This window comes from Pempheris klunzingeri, chromosome 10 (assembly GCF_042242105.1).
Source record: "Pempheris klunzingeri isolate RE-2024b chromosome 10, fPemKlu1.hap1, whole genome shotgun sequence".
Taxonomy (NCBI): Eukaryota; Metazoa; Chordata; class Actinopteri; order Acropomatiformes; family Pempheridae; genus Pempheris; species Pempheris klunzingeri.
Window position 1 is genome coordinate 8,301,952 of NC_092021.1, and position 17,673 is coordinate 8,319,624.

The 17,673-nt window shown below is 43.1% G+C and overlaps 1 protein-coding gene across 2 annotated transcripts; it reads left to right on the top strand.

Moving 5' to 3' along the window:
• Positions 1-1,191: 1,191 nt before the first annotated feature.
• On the top strand, positions 1,192-17,337 carry calcrla (calcitonin receptor-like a). Of its 2 annotated transcripts, XM_070837676.1 has the most exons (12): positions 1,192-1,290; positions 3,159-3,312; positions 3,513-3,632; positions 4,444-4,556; positions 5,074-5,165; positions 5,260-5,386; positions 5,692-5,845; positions 5,980-6,040; positions 6,418-6,484; positions 7,249-7,467; positions 8,061-8,102; positions 16,400-17,337. In XM_070837676.1, exons 1-12 carry the CDS (start codon positions 1,216-1,218, stop codon positions 16,619-16,621), a joined length of 1,446 nt encoding a protein of 481 aa, XP_070693777.1. In that variant the 5' UTR covers positions 1,192-1,215; the 3' UTR covers positions 16,622-17,337. The 2 variants fall into 2 exon arrangements, with proteins under 2 accessions (XP_070693777.1, XP_070693775.1); XM_070837674.1 differs by lacking the exon at positions 1,192-1,290 and having other exon boundaries at positions 3,164-3,312.
• Positions 17,338-17,673: the final 336 nt, after the last annotated feature.

A 17,673-nucleotide genomic window follows, 5' to 3' on the forward strand; every position in this document is an offset into this window, starting at 1 on the left:
CAGCATCACCTTTTTAAAAATGAAATGTGTGCATGTGTAACGTAGCCGCTAAAAACTGCAGTCACTTCTCGAGAATCTATGATGGAGTGCAAAGGAGACGTGGCTTGCGAAACATGCAGCAGCCGTAAGAGCATGGGATGTTAAGTCTCTGCTGTGCTTCATCACTGTTGTCAGGGGACCAGAACTTTCTCAGATCGATGGGGTTTTGTGGGGCTGATTCCATCTGCGTATTTTGTCAGCTGTGTTGTTCTCAGACCGCCGAGCCAAAATTACAAGCATTGTGGGTGCTTTTAACTTCAAACTGACTTAAATGTATGTTTTGAGTCAGGATTACAACAAATCAGATTAAGTTAGATCCGTGTTACTGCTGATTGTTTGTGTTTGAGGATTGTTCTTGTTTACTTGCTGATCCAGTTGCCACTTGTTGCTACCATTAAGATTATCCTGAACACGACTTTTATGCCGAGAATCTGGACCTTTTGATATCGCAGTTTTTGTTCGCAAGAAGAAAGAAACTCCCCACAAACAGTTGGCACATGGAAAAATGGCACAGCATTTCGATCATTTCGATGCAGAGCCGCAGATCTGAAGAAGGTCACCTTACTCTTGAACACTTCATTCACGATTCGCCAACCAACAAGGACTTTGTCACCCACATCTTTGTCAGCAGTTTTGTCTAAATTTCCCCAGACATTCTTCCCTTGAAGAAGCAAAATAGTTTTTTTTTCACTCATCTATCTATATGTCTTGGTGCAGTTGTACACCAATTCAGGGGTTGCCTGGCGACATGACTAACAGTAGTGCACCTAGTGCTCAGTGTGCTGTCCACTACTTGTGCTCGTTGATTCTGTTTCTTTCTGAACGACATCGAACCATTAAATTGTTGTCACTTTTTAGAATTTACGATGGAGACACACCAGTCAATTACAGACTGATCAGAAAATCTGTGTATGTTGTTGTAAATGAGTCTCATTGTGTGAGCTTTTTCATCTTAAGGTCTGTTCCCAGCTCAACTGACCGTGAAGACAAATACAGTCACAACATTTCAGTAGATTAAAGCCACTGGGCGAAAAACATTCATCAACAGTGGGACGGATGAGGAGCTCTGTGAAGTGGCTTGTATGAGAGGGTTTTTATTTCGCTTTAATGACGTTGCTTAATTGTCTTTTCTCCGTTCCAGATCTGCAGCAGATAAATCATCAAGCGGCTTTTAACATGGCCACAAGGAAGATGGATAGCATTGGGCCGGGTGGGATGGTGGCGCTTATACTGCTGTGTAATCTGTCGGAGGTAGGACAGCCTGCACACACACACACACAACAGATACTTCATTTAATACGCTCACGTTTGAAGAAATCTTATTTGTCTATACTTGGTAATAGACAACTTGAAAGACTGTAATTTATGTCAACTTTGTGGGAGAATAGGTTCCCATGTACTGTAAAAGCCAGCTGGTCAGCGATTAAGTTATTTATGTTATATAATAGTATATGACACACACACACACACACACACATTCAGTTCATCAGTGCATTTGTATTTATATTTATATCACAGTAGTTTACAATACTATCCATTTAGATTTATTAACGTCAGTTTCAGTTTATGTTTTTGTAATGTGATTTATGATTTTGTGAGGGAATTTAAAAGGTGCTTCAGGTTGGTGTCCGCTGTGTAATAAATGAACAAGACAAGTCTGGTTGGCAACATCTCTGCATAGATGTCATATTTTCCATGGAGCGCAAATGGATTTAATGGAAGCGTGTGTATGTCAGACCCCCTTTCCTGGCGTTCCTAGAATAGAGTCAGAATATGCAGCCAAAATTGGGTCCAGACACATGCTTGCACGCAAATACCTTTTTTGAAATGAAGCTCACTGTTTGCTCCAAAGAAATGTAACTTCTAAATAAATGTTTTAGGAACAGATCTGGAGTGCGATGAGGGGGGGGGTGGAATTTAGAAATATTCTCTAATGAATCTTTCATCAGTGGTGGGCCAGGAAGGCCTTCTCTGCTGGCCTAAACTCACTGAATCACTGATTTACGTTTTAATATTTTCCCATTAATCTTTTTAGATTATTCCTAATAGTCTATGCTCTTCATTTCATAGCGTGTCTCTGTGTCTCTGGGCTGGGGGGCTTCCAGCAGTGTATGTCTATATTAGAGCTTTTATCCAATCATATTTCAGCCATCATGTGTTGCCAGGGTCAAAGAAATCTGCCCTGAGGCCTTCAGAATCAAAAGTGCAGGCGCTTAAAATACATCACAATGAAACTGTTGCTTTAACCAATCAGATTTCGAGTTGGTGACCCCAGGGCCTTCTAGCAGGCGTAGTAGCAGGCTTAGCCAAAGCTACCGATTCTTATCTGTAGCGACCTGCACAAGCTAAAACTTTATCATACTCGTAAGTATTAATAGCAGTTTTTTAACCCACAATGGCTGACGGGGGAGAAGATGTTAATTTGGTCACAGATCTACTTAGAAATCCATTTTCAAAGCGGACTTTCCAAGAAAAGCTGGACATTTTGAAGAAATGCCAGCCCACCCAGAAGCCAGCAAGCCTGTCCGCCACTTTCAGGTCAGCAACTACGAGCGGCACCCTCGGCTTACAGGCTCCGAGGAGCAAATTGTGTTGCTGGGAATGCCTGGTGTTGGCAACTGAACGACTCTGTGATTGGAGCCGAGTCGGTGGTTAGAGTGTTTGGTGTATATGGAGCAGGGGCACAGCAGCACAGCTGTGGCTGCAGTGAAGGGAGACTTGTTGAATTCTTTTAATTGGGTTTCTTGCTTTAGTGATGACATTCATTCTCCAGCATGAGATACCTGCCTGCGATGCAACGTTCTGTTATACTGCCTTTCTGTATAATATTGATGGTTTCTATAGCCGTGGCGTCATAATGATGGTATTAAGAGGAGGTTTGATTCAGGTAGGATGCCACTGAAGGCCCAGGTGTAAAATGAACGGCCCGCCACTGTCTTTCATCATAGCTAAGTAATTGGCACAAGTCCTTAGGAATTCTGATTTGAACTTATTCCAGAAGTGTTCAGTGCTGTGTTCATTCTCAATGTGTCGTCTGCAAGAGGGTGGGCAGGACTGCTTTCGACGAATCTCTTGTTTTAACCAAGAACTGAAAAGATTTATTCACGTCTTCCTTGCAGATTTATGTGAAGGCAAGCCTGGAGGTCAATGATACCCAGCAGCAGCATCCGACCAACGTCTACCATGACATGGGACTCACCAGGAACAAGATTGTCACAGCTCAGTTTGAGTGCTATCAAAAGATAATGAGGGACAACACCCTAAGCAGAGAAGGTAGCATGTTATGTTTCATGTTTCTGAACTTCAAAGGTGTCGAAGCTGAATGCTGAGTGCTGACAGAAACCTATAAAACCTTGTAATACTGGTCTAGTGGTTCAGTGTCAATAGGACAAAACATTTGACTGATGTAATACCTCAGCACTAAATAATGAAATTCATGAAGTATTATTGATTATTTAAAATGACCTCTTCAGTTGTTTTAGAGCCCGTGTGTAATCGAACTTGGGATGGCTGGCTGTGTTGGGACGACACCAAAGCAGGAATCACCTCAGAGCAGCACTGCCCGGACTACTTCCAAGATTTTGATCCTTCAGGTAAGATATGAGGCTTTCAGCAGCTCTAAAGGTGCACTTGCACCGAGCATGTTTGGCTTTACTTTACTGCAACGTTTGACCGTGATCCAACTTGATAGCATCTCTCATTGGACCCTACCAGTGCCAGTTTAGTACCAGTTTTGCAGTAGGACCCTATGACAAATAAACAGATCCTCTAGTGTAAAATTGGAGTGTCCCTTTGAATTGTTACAGAAAACCGTGCAGCACAGTTGATTCAGAAACAACACATATAAACCAAAATGACTCTGAAATATGAGGGTCTTGAACTGATGAGGATAAAGCTCTTTGTTGTTATGATGCATCCATATTATGGGTGTTTATTTGTTGTGCCTCCATGTGTATAGTTGTATTCTAGGCATGAATGTCTTAGAGTAAATTAGTTTTAATTGCAGGAAGAGTCCAAACTTCAGTACGGCACATCCTTCAACAGGATATGCAGATGCATAATTAGATTCAGTCCCTCTAATCACTGCTCTCAGTACTTTGATGAGTATCAATGTGTTTGTTGGCTTTGTGGAGTTGTGGAGAACATGGTTTTTATTTTGTTGGACTATTGGGGACAACTGTTGAATCTCTTATACAGTCTGGTTTTGAGTCAAAGGGGAACTTTTTAAAAAGCACTCTGCATGTTTTACTTATGTAGCTGCTACTTTTTGCTGCAAATGATAAACACCCTCTATGAGTCAGGGTTCAGGATGGAAATATTTTTTAGAAAACATGTAGCATGTAAGCCACCAGTGTATTTAGGAGGAGGTTTGCCCTCATGTCTATGTATTTATTTGACCTGCAGAGATGGTTACAAAGATTTGCACCGACAGCGGTCATTGGTTCCTGCATCCGGAGAGCAACCGGACATGGACCAACTACACCCGCTGCAATGAACACACCAAAGAAGGCAGAGTGGTAGGGCACTTTATAATATGCCAATAAATGTGTATAGAACATTTGCACACAAGTGTCATGCTCATGTCGGTTGAAATAATTCTGTGGTAGGGTAAAAGTGTGCAGTTTGTCCAGAGGTGGACCATGGAGCCATTAAAGCAATGAAACGAAATCTAAATGGGTGATCTTCCAGAGACGCCGATGGTGTCCCGTCAACCGTTTTACACACATCTCTCTTTACAATAGTGGAGTTTTTTGCAGTACCTCAAGTGGCCACTGAGAAATCCATGATTTCCCTACATGAACAGTTAAGGGGATACCAGAATCATTACATTACAACATTCACTGGGGACCAGTTTCTCCTTAGTCACACATTTCCTATTCAGCGTAACTTTGTACACTTCCATAGATAAGGGATTTGCAATATGAGTAAAGAGTCTCGAGTTCTCTTCAAGAGCATTTTTTTATTGTCTCACAACATGATTAGTCATTAGGACATCTAGATAATCAAATCTGTGTCTCTTTTTTTCCCCTCCAGACAGCAATGAATCTTTTCTACTTAGCCCTCATAGGACATGGACTGTCGCTGACCTCCCTCTTCATCTCCCTCGGAATATTCTTCCATTTCAAGTGAGTCACCAAACCTCATGTTAACATGCTTTGTGGACAGAGTTATTAAAAATGAATAGCCTCGTGTCGTAATGTCACCTTTCTCTTCTTGCAGGAGTTTAAGTTGCCAAAGGATCACTCTTCACAAAAACCTCTTCTTTTCCTTCGTTCTGAACTCTGTGATCACCATCATTTGGCTGACAGCAGTGGCAAACAACCAGGAGCTGGTGCAGAGGAATCCAGTGAGTTTAATCATAGTTTCATATTATTATGAGTTTTCAACTTTTGCTTTCACATCATAGGTTTCTCTACTCGTTCAATTTAAGCTGTTCCTTTTCTCATCTTAGTTTTACCCTGATTTATTTTCAAATACCAAGAGCTGCTCTCGCAATGGAGACTTAAGTTCTTTTTTTTATCCTATTATAGCTAGATTCATTTATTTATTTTACATAACTATTAAAGTACTGCACAAGGAAATGACAGTAGCAGAGTAAAACTTGTAACAGCCACCATCCACATTCATTATGTGTGCTTTTTCTTCCCTCAGACCAGCTGTAAAGTGTCCCAGTTCATTCATCTGTATCTGTTTGGCTGCAATTACTTCTGGATGCTGTGTGAGGGGATATACCTGCACACTCTCATCGTGGTGGCTGTGTTCGCTGAGAAGCAGCACCTGATGTGGTACTATCTTTTAGGCTGGGGTAAGTTAGGATAATGTGTTGTGTCAGTGGCGCCGGGATTAAAACATTATTGTACTTAAAAGGAAGTCCGGCTGCAAGATTAGCTTAAACTGCAGCTGAGGTTATTTTCATTTTTGTTCTATTTTTCTCTGCAGGCTTTCCTCTCATTCCAGCGTCCATTCATGCCGTTGCTCGAAGCTACTACTACAACGACAAGTAAGCATTCAATCTATTACAGCTAATATTACAGCTTGGAATAATTTAATTTAAGTAGTGCAGTATATTAAATGACGTGAAGAAATCCAGTCTAGAGAGAGTCACAAATGTAAAATGCAGCTGATTTGGTGAGATCAGAGTAATATATTCTGTAAATATGGTAAAGATTTACTGCATCTTCTTCAGTTCAACAAAGCTGTCAACCTCGCTGATAGCTCCTGCTCTAGTTCAGTCCTCCCACGAAGCTGTTCATGCTAATTAATTTCTTAAAAGAAAATGGAGAAAACCCATTGATCTGCGCCCTGGGTCAGCCGTCATGTGAAGCATTCATACTGTTGTGTAAATATTTCTCTGTCGTCCTCTCCTCTCTTCTGCAGCTGTTGGATTAGCTCCAAAACGTCGCTTCTCTACGTCATCCACGGCCCCATCTGTGCTGCTCTTTTGGTAAGACGTTTCTGTCTTTCTCCTCACATTAACAAAGTTTGTAAAAATAAATGATCTGCTCTGTTCCACAGTTCTCTTAGTTGACTGTTATTGTTGCACAATGAGCCAAAAAAAGAAAAAAAAACAAAAATCTGCCTTTGCCTTTTCCAAGTGGACACTGTGGGGGGCCTGAAAGCGGGACACAGTTTCGTAGCAGCACGCATAATTGTGTTTATCTTGTGAAATCAATGCATCTGCTCCTTTGAGGATCCACCCCACTGTTCCAAAGGACCGTGTTGCATTCTAGGAATCCACCTAATCGGCACAGCCGGGCATGCTTCAAAGAAAGTGGTCCCTTAAGACTCTCGCAGGACTAAATGTTCAGCTCTCAAACAACCTTTACAATTACTTATTCAGGTTTCAGGCCCAAAAAAGGTCTTTGGTGATGTTTGCTTATAATGTTTTTGTTTTTTTTTTGTCTGTGCAAACCTTACTCATCCTGTTTATGGAATGAAATTATGTGGGAAATGACCTTTTTTGTTTAATTTTAAAATGCTAAGAGTAATGGTCTGTAAAGTGTACCAGTATCATCAAAGTTGGCTTGTAACCGTCCTGTTCTTTATACTTTTGGCTTTAACTGTCTGCCCTTAGGCTTATTTACTGTGTACTACTTATTGGCACATATTTGTCCTATCTAAGTCTTCAGTTTAGCTGACAGTAGCTGGTTAATTAGCCGGCAGATTATGCTAATCTATTGCTGTCTTCTTCGCTGCTATTCCCTCCAGGTCAATTTGTTCTTTCTACTAAACATTGTGCGAGTGCTCATCACCAAACTGAAGGTGACCCACCAAGCGGAGTCGAGTCTCTACATGAAAGCCGTGAGAGCCACCCTCATCCTCGTGCCTCTTCTGGGAATTCAGTATGTCCTGCTTCCCTACAAGCCAGAGGGACGGGTCTCCTCTGAAATATACGACTACATCATGCACATACTAATGCATTACCAGGTGAGACGCTGGACAGCGGTCCGTGTGAAGTTTTAGTGTGGTGTTTTTCCCCGGCTAAAACAGCCCCTAGACTGTGGGATGTGCTTAAGCTGCGGCAGAGAGTGATTTTTACCGGCTTCTTAGAACATTGCCATTTGCAAAATACACAAACAGCTGTACATTATGCCGTGCTCTTTAAATGCACGCACAGTGTATGTTTTCTTAGCTTTCAGTAAAAGCACGAGCATTCGCATCAGCCCCCCTGAGGAGACTTTGTTTATGTTGTAGCGCAGGGAAGAAAAGCAGGAAGGAAGGCATGAATTATCTGAGCTGAAAGTGGGCTGAAATCAGTTGGATGTTGTTGAGGTGTTATCTGATCATCCTCAGCTGTCACAGCGCAGGCAGTGCAGGGAGAACGCCTTGAACAACAGGCCCAATGGGCTCACAAAATGTATTCAGTTTGATCTCTGAGGTCGTCTACATCACAGCACCTTGGGCCTTAAAATGTCACCTACAAATGACTGAGTGTTGATGTTTAAGACCACTTTACCTACATTAAGTAGGTAAGTGTACATCATCTCTCCTCCTCATGTGTTTCATTCTTTGAATTTCAGGGTCTGCTGGTGGCCACCATCTTCTGCTTTTTCAACGGAGAAGTAAGATGGGGTTATGCCCTTTCACTATGTTTGTTTCAGCCCATGCACACACTCATCCACACTTCCCCTTTTGTGGTCAGGGATAGACAAGGCAACTTCCTCTGCATGACCCACTGAGCAGGATGCTGAATTAGGAATGAATGTCTTGACAGGCTCAGTCCTCCAGGGCTTTGTTAGGAACTGAAGATTACTTACTGTTTGCAAACAGCCATGGACTGTAAAGTAATTCCTATCAATTATGCAGGTGATTGATCGGCACACAAAATAGCTAGTTTTTGCCTGAAGTGAATGACTTACAAGAGCCACTAAATAACTCCTCTGTACGCTGCGAAAAAAGAGTTAAGTTATAGTGGAGATTTAGTGCTATCTCATATAAGTTGGTTCAAAGTTTGTATTAAACCTCTTACAATAATCTTGAACTCATTATATGCACAAAGAAATAGTGACACTGTTATGCCTACACATAAAACGTAGGAACATAAAGCGTGTGCATATAGATCTTTGATCTAACTATGTCACCAAGTGCTTCACAGAGAATTTACAGGAAAAGGGAGACATATTGAAGATGTGATTGAAACCACAAATGTCCAAAACCCTCAAATGTATTTGTAGGAGACATACAGATTGGAAATGAGGTGCACGGTGTGTTTGAGTGTGTGGGTGTGTGTGCGGGCTGTAGAGGCAGTGGTTCACCTGGGAGTAGGCGAGTGCACGTATGGAGGTGTGTATAAAGGCGTGCACTCACCTGGTTCACAGATGAGAGAGTCAGGGTTGGGTGGTAGCCGTAATTTTTGTTGACCGCTACTCGCTACTCATTCATTCATCATTTTTATCTGTTTAATCAGCTGTTTTTTTCATGTTTCCATTCATCCATCCCTGCTGCGTGTGATAGCTCTGTGCTGTTGGTTTGTAATAAATGCACCAAAACGCATAGTTGAATCCAGCGTATTTGTCACCATAGCCTCCGTGCACGTCACAAATCCGCGAACCTGAGGACCCAACCTCAAACTCTCAGCGGCTAAAGGTTTGGTTTTGGAAGCCGCAACATTTTGTCAACAAAAAAGGCGTTTAATGAAAATCATCAAGCCGCGCACAAGCGCCAAAGAACAAAGTCATCACGCAACAACTAGCCCGAGAGCAAAGGAGCCACAGCTAAGTGCCACACAGGCTACGCCACGTCATCCATTCACCTGGGAACAGGTAGGATTGAACCTGTTTGTTTGTGGATTAAGGAATCCGTTTCGATTGTAATGCATTCTGTCAAATGAGGACAATGTATTGAATGGATGGTACGCTGGCTGCGTTGGCACATGCTGAAATGTTTGGATCGAATCTGCTCTGTCAAGGAATTTAAATGCAATGTCTAAGGATGGATTCTGATGCAGTATTTTGGATGACTTTTAAGCGACTTTTATGTCTGTGGATGGTTTTAAATGCGTTCATGATGAACCCTGATTGTGTTGCTCCACACAAATAAAATCTAATGGAAATGAGTCAGACAAACCTTGTTGTTGAATGTTCAAACATGGAAAATGAAAAAAGAGAGATTAAACTGACAGCCAAAGCTTTGGAAAAATCAAACTGCTCCAGCGTGAGCGCAAAAGTACCGTTAATAAAATCAAAGCGCTTATTCCGCAAATGAAAGAGCACCTGAAATCAAAAGGAAATGCAAGTGATATCCCTTCACAACTGAACAACTTGAATGCACTGTGTAAAAAGGCCACCGACCTGCACAATGAATTACTCCCACTACTTCCTGGTGATGAAGATAAAAAACAAAATGAGTGGTTTTCTAGCATTATGGATTACAGAATGAACAAGTGGAAAAATGGATACAGGAAAATCTACTTGGGAACTCAAATAAATTACCATTTCAGACAAATATTTCTGAGCAACCACCAAAGGAAATAAACCATGTAGAACGAGCGCCTGTCGTAAAAGGCAAGGATTTGCCTGCTGCTGACCCTCCAGTACCTGTTCCCAAAGAACAAGACCCTCAGGATGAACTTCAGCCCTGTGACAGCATCTCAAATGCAACCAAGAGATCACACTCACATCATTCTTCATCTTCAGCCTCACGCCCATCTGCTCGCTTAAAAACTGAAACAAATCTTGCAATTTTGGCAGCAAAACAAAAGGCATTAATGGAAAAACATGCATTGGATGAAGAGGAGTTAAAGCTACGCAAAAGAAGAGAGCAGCTATTACTGGAGAACGAAATTGCTGAAGAAATGGCAAAACTAAGCGTTATAAAATCACAAAGCAGTGTTGGCAGTAAATCAAAGTCAAAGGTTTCAGATGGAATGAACTCATACTATGAAAGGACAGGCTCAAAACAACAACTAAATGTGGATGCCACTGAATTTGTGCCATCACTGCCAGTTGAACCAAAATCCAATGCAATCAAAACCACACGGCCAGCTGTGAAGCCTAAAGTCATTCACTTACCTGACATAAAATAGCCCTCAGGTCCTTCTTACATGCTTCAACGTTACCTAATGGTTCCTGAATGTCCTGTGACCAATGTTACACAAACTGATGCTTCACAAAATGACAGTGTGCTGGACATAATGAGAAAACAAAATGAAATTACAACACTCATAATGCAACAACAATGCCTCTCAGGAAATTCCCGTTTTCGATGGTAACTCATTGAAATACCACTCATTTATTAAAGCCTTTGAAAATGGAGTCGAGTGAAACACTAATAACAACTGTGACAGACTCTACTTTCTTGAACAGTACACCAAAGGGCATGCAAAAGAGCTGGTGAGGAGCTGTCAGCACATTGAGTCGGACAGAGGATATGTGAAGGCGAAGGCTCTATTGAGAGAGCATTATGGCAATGAGCAAAAGGTGGCAGCTGCATACATGGAGAGAGCTCTGTTATGGCCCACTATTAAAACGGAGGATGTGAAGGCCCTCCAGGAGTACAGCCTCTTTCTGCGTGGATGCTGCAACGCTATGGAGGATGTGCAGTATTTAAATGATCTGGACACACCCACAAACATGTTGAAGATCATCAAAAAACAGCCCTACAAACTCCGAGACCGCTGGAGGTGCCACGCTTGTGACCTGCTGGAAAGATATAACAGAAGAGCAAGGTTTATGGACATTGCCAACTTTGTCAAAAAACAGGTGAAAATCTTGTGTTTGGAAATATCCAGGACACCTTTACAACAACCAAACAAATGAAACACAAACCTCAACCTCGCTCCAGCATCAGAGGAACCAGCTTTGCTACCACAGTGAATTATGTGGCGACAACAGCCCAACCTGTGAACAAAGATAAAGACATAAACCACCAGCCAAGAAGATCTGTCCCTGCTGCACTGGAGGACACACATTGGATGTGTGTGCGCGGTTGGAAAAAATGGCACACAAGGAGAAAATTGACTTCCTGAAGGAAAATGGTGCTTGTTTTTGCTGCTTGTGTATAGGACAGATCAGCAAAAACTGCCAAAGGAAGATTTCCTGCTCAAACTGTGGCCAAAAACATCCAACTGTGCTTCATAAAGACAGTGTGGCAACTGCAGAACCGGCTGAGAGAAGCATCCAGGTGACAGTGGACGGCACCTTGGTTTCCAGTGGGCTTACAGGGGCTGGTGAGATGGATTGTAAGCTTCCTATTGTGCCGGTCCAAGTAAAGGCGAAGAAGGGGAATAAGATCATTCGCACGTATGTGTTTTTGGACCAGGGAAGTACTGCAGTGTTCTGTACTGAGAGTTTAAAGCAGAAGCTCAATTTGTCCGGGAAGAGAGTCAATATTCTTCTCAGGACCATGGGGCAGGAGAAGGTGGTCAATAGCTACATTGTGCCAGAGCTGGAGGTGGCGGCACTTGAAGATGACACCTTCATTGAGTTGCCAAAAGCGTACACTCAGTTGACAATGCCAGTCCACAAAGCAAACATTCCCACAAATAAGGATCTGACCAGGTGGCCATATTTAAAACACCTCTCCTTACCGCAGATTGAGGCTGGAATTGAGTTGCTGATTGGAACAAATGTCCCACAAGCCATGGAACCACTGGAAGTCTTCCGCAGTGAGCATAATGGACCCTACGCTATAAGGACGGTGCTGGGCTGGACGGTAAACGGACCACTAACAGGAAATGGTGGAGAGGCCGATTACTATGAGCAGCCAGTATCTGTGAATCGTGTGTCCATTGTAAATTTGGATGAACTGTGGCAACAGCAATTTAAGATGGACTTTCCAGAATCAGCTGTGGAGGAACAAGTGGGTCTGTCCAGAGATGACCTGAGGTTCATGGACATGGTCACAAAGTCGGCCAAACACATCGATGGTCACTACCAGGTTGCCCTGCCTTTGAAAAATCCAAACATCAGCATGCCAAATAACAGGAAAGTGGTGGAACAACGCCTATACCACCTGAAGAGGAGGCTCCAGAGGGATCCAGTGTTGCACATGGAGTATAACACCTTTATTAATGATCTCCTTGGTAAAGGCTATGCTGAAAGGGTTCCTGATGCAGAGCTGGAAAGAAATAATGGCAGGGTTTGGTATATACCGCACCATGGTGTCCACCACCCGACAAAGGGAAAACTCAGAGTTGTGTTTGATTGTGGTGCCAGTTACAAAGGAAAATCTCTAAATGAAGAGTTGTTTTAAGGCCCTGATCTAACCAGTTCACTAATTGGAGTTGTGACCAGGTTCAGGAGGGAACCTGTGGTCATCATGGCTGACATAGAAGCTATGTTTCACCAAGTGCGAGTGCCCCCAGAAGATGCTGACCTGCTGCGATTTCTCTCATGGCCACAAGAAGACCTGAGCCAAGCACCAAGTGAGTACAGGATGAAGGTGCACCTTTTCGGAGCTACATCCTCCCCTAGCTGCGCCAACCTTTCCCTCAGGAAATGCGCAGAGGATTTTGGACATGAGCACAAGGAGGAGACAGTGGACAAGCTGCAACACTGTTTCTATGTGGATGACTGTTTGGTGTCAGTTGCAACAGAGGAGGAAGCACTGACCTTCTGTCATGAGCTCATGTCTCTGTGTGCTAACGGGGGATTCTGTTTGACAAAGTGGCACAGCAACAGCTCTGAAGTGCTCTAGGCCGTTCCAGAGCCCCACAGAGCTAAAGGCATGAAGCAGTTGGACCTGGAGCGGGAGTCTGTGCCCATTGAAAGAGTGCTGGGTGTGGAATGGTGTATCAAGTCAGACACCTTTAAATTCAAAATTGTATGGAAGGACAGACCACTCACCCGCAGAGGCATCCTTTCTACTGTTAGCTCTATTTATGACCCTCTGGGTATGCTCAGTCCCCTTGTTTTGACTGCAAAAAGGATCTTGAGGGATTTGTGCAGAAGTAGAGTTGGTTGGGATGACCCCATACCAGAGACTGTCTCCAAAGAGTGGCTTAAGTGGATGCAAGGGCTCCGCCTACTGGACAACTTTGAGCTACACAGATGTCTAAAACCTCTGGAGTTTGGAGATGTTATTACTGCGCAATTACACCATTTCTGCGATGCTTGTGAGGAAGGCTATGGTACAGTCACTTACCTGCTGTTACAGAATGAGCACCTCCAGATGCACAGTGCTTTCATTATGGGAAAAGCTCGTGTCGCCCCACTGAAGACAGTTACAATTCCAAGAATGGAACTGATTGCTGCAACAATGGCCAGCTACACATGAATCTTCAAGAATCTGTGTTTTGGACTGATAGTGCTTCTCTGCTGAAATACATCAAAAATGAAAGTTCCAGATTCAAAGTGCTTGTTGCCAATCGTGTTTCAGAGATACTGAAATCATCTCACCCAGCTCAGTGGAGGTACGTGGATAGAGCTTCAAATCCAGCAGATGTTGCTTCCAGAGGAGTCAACGTGGAGGCATTTCTGAAGGACGGACTCTGGAGAACGGGACCTCTGTTTCTTTGCCAACCCGAAACAGAATGGCCAGTGAACCTTGAGCCTGGGAGCCATCTCTCCCAAGAAGATCCAGAGGTGAAGAAAAGTGCTGTTATAAATGCTGTACAAACTGAGAAGGATCCCATCACTCACCTGATCCATCATTATTCCTCTTGGATCCGATTAAAGAAAGCTGTGGCGTGGTGGCTGAAATACAAGGAATGGTTGTGGTCCTGCTGCAGGAAGAGGAAAAAGCTAACAGCCAATCAGAGTGAAGAGAGCATGCAGCAGCAGAGAAGGATGGAGCAGGAAATGTGTACATTTAAACGTGCAGCTGTCCTGGGAGGTCTTACAGTGGAGGACATTGACAAGGCTGAGCTGGCCATAATTCAGTTTTGCCAGAGGGAAAGTTTTCAGAGGAGCTTTCGTGTCTGGAAAAGGGACAAAATGTCAAGAAAAGTAGTCACCTGTACAAGTTGTGTCCAAGGCTGGAGGATGGAGTCTAGCGTGTGGGAGGTCGGCTCAGTAAAGCAGCATTGGCTTTGGAGTCTAAGCATCCCATCATTCTGTCAAAAGATTTTCATATTTCTACCCTGCTACTGAGAAATATCCATCAAGAGGTAGGACACAGCGGCTGCAACCACTTGTTGTCCAAGCTCAGGGAGAAATACTGGATGACAGGAGTAAGCACTGCCATTAGGAGAGTCCTGTCCAAGTGCACCATCTGCAGAAGACTTACCGCTACTCCAGTTTACCAGCAGATGACAGACCTGCCTGCAGGACAACTCAAGCCTGATGACCCTCCATTCACTTGTGTGGAGTTACCTGTCTCGCATTGAGAGCTATTCACCTCGAGGTGGCACCTTCTCTGGATACTGATTCCTTCATAAATGCTCTGAGGCGTTTTATATCCAGAAGAGGACAGGTCCGCGAGCTACGTTCTGACAATGGGACAAATTTTGTGGGAGCAGAACGTGAGCTAAAAACAGCAATTGAACAGTGGAACCAAGCACAGGTGCATGATGTGTTACTCCAAAGGGGCATAAAGTGGACGTTCAACCCCCCTGCTGGGTCACATCATGGAGGAGCATGGGAGAGGCTGATCAGATCTGTGAGGAAAGTCCTGAACTCCACCCTCAAAGTGCAACGCCTGAATGAGGAGGGACTCCACACAGTTTTCTGTGAAGTTGAAGCCATTATCAATAGCAGGCCCATCACCAAGGCCTCCACGGATCCTAATGACCCGGAGGCACTGACGCCGAACCATCTGCTACTGCTTAAAAACCAGCCTTCATTACCACCAGGAGAGTTCCAAGCAGCAGACTTGTACGCACAGAGAAGATGGAGACAAGTTCAGTACATATCTGATCTTTTCTGGAAACGCTGGACAAAGGAGTACCTGCCTCTGTTACAGGAACGACAGAGATGGACTGGAGTTCAGAGAAACCTTGTCGTAGGAGATCTAGTTCTGCTTATGGACAGTACTGCACCTCGTAATTCCTGGATTATGGGACGTGTATTGCAAACCTTTCCGGACTGCAAGGGATTTGTTCGTCAAATTCAGATTAAGACTAAGACTAGTTGCTTGGACAGACCCATATCCAAGGTTTGTTTGTTGCTGGAGTCAGAGGAGGCAGTATAAGGATGTTGCTGACTTCTACTGAGACTCTGTTTTTTCTGGACTTGTGCTGGACCTTGCACTAGTTGGTCATAGAGATGCCCAGAAGAAGGAATATTCTGTGTATTCTGTGCAATATTCATGGTCTTTTGTAACTTATTAGACATTATGCATTTGAAATTGATATGATGATTTATTATGTCTCCTATTTTATTTTTAAATGTGAATTATTATGTGAGACCTAATAATTAGGGGCTGGTGTGTAGGAGACATACAGATTGGAAATGAGGTGCACGGTGTGTTTGAGTGTGTGGGTGTGTGTGCGAGCTGTAGAGGCAGTGGTTCACCTGGGAGTTGGCGTGTGCACGTATGGAGGTGTGTATAAAGGCGTGCACTCACCTGGTTCACAGGCAAAGGCACTTGGTGGACGGAGAAACTGCTGTTTGTCAAGAATTAGTTTGCTGCTTAACTTCCTCTAAAACCACAAGTTTACATGTCTGATTGTGTTCAGATCAAATGAATGAGATACACCTAGTTAACGAGTCAGCTCCAAGCCTTTTATTCCCTTTGAACGGAGCTAAGCTAAAGTAGGAGTTTCCCCTTGTTTCCAGTCTTAATGCTAAGATAGGCTAATAATAATCCCATACCAAATACACAGACATGAAACTGATGTTAATCTTTTCATCTACCTCTTAGAAAGACAGCAAATGATTGTATATTTTGCAAAATGTTGAATTTTTAATTGAAATGCATGAAGTATCAAATGATTCATGAGCACTCCCATTAATATGTGAAATGTGGTTTCTCTGGTTAGGTCCAAGCGGTTCTCAGGAGGCACTGGAACCAGTATCATATCCAGTTTGGCAGCAGTGTAGGAAACCACTCGGATGCGCTGCGTTCGGCCTCCTACACGGCTTCGTCCATCACTGAGGTACAGGGCTGCTACAGCATCGACAGCCACACAGAACACATGAACGGAAAGAGCTTCCACGACACCGACACCTCTATCCTAAAGTCAGACAGCCCCTTCGCCTGACCACAACAAGTCCCACCAGCCCCCTCCCCCACCACAAAAACTGCAGCATGTGTGGAGCTCCGTGGCAACCGGGGAAACTCACCTCTGCCTATAGATACAATGTCGGAAACAATGAGTGAGGGAAAGGATTTCACACACAGGCCCTCCCCCGCCGAAGGAAACTGTCGCACAGACACAGGCCCTTTAACAGTACTGTACAGTGAGCTCGATACAACTATTCCTGCACTGTTTTGTCTACAATTTGCAACTGAACTGCTTCACTTGGACTGAGATGCATTCTGATTATCACAATATTGTTGCGATCTATTCTGCCTGACAAAATGGATGAATATTTACTGCTTGACTGTCACTTTGGGGTCATGTTGTGCACAAAAAGCCTTTGGTTACACTGTAAATTCTTTTGACATGGTTAGTGCCAAACCAAGAAATCTTTGCCTGCCTCTTTTTATTTTTTATTTTCAATACAAAAGAGATAGGACGTCTAACATGTGCATAATAATATATTAAAGCTATATTATAGATTTCACATGTTAAACTTAATTTATCTAAATATATTCTTGTTTATTAAATGAAAATGAAATAAATACCATGCAGTATTTATTAAAGTTGACATGCTACATTTTTTCAAAATTAGTCGATTGAATACCAGTATGACTTGCCGCCAGTGTCACACAAACTTCCAACGTATTTCATGTTCGCTTCAGTGTTTGTTTCTATGTGTGCAGTTAGTGCAGATGATTTACAGTCGCACTTTCATTTTTAGAGATTTCGAGTATGTTTAAGTGATCCTTATTGACATGAGCGTCCTTGGTTGTGATGTCACTTGTTAACACAATATCATCACAGAGAAGCCATCATGACATCACATTTACTCCACTAACTACTCATTACACTCGAATGTAATATTGAAGACCTGGCTCTGAACATATATGCATCACATTCCCATTCACTGCAGTCTTTAGCCTTACTCTACTCACCTTACTTAGATATACTAAATCTTTAAACATTAAGGGGTGTTCAGACTGAAAACAGCACTGTGTTAAAAATGCAGG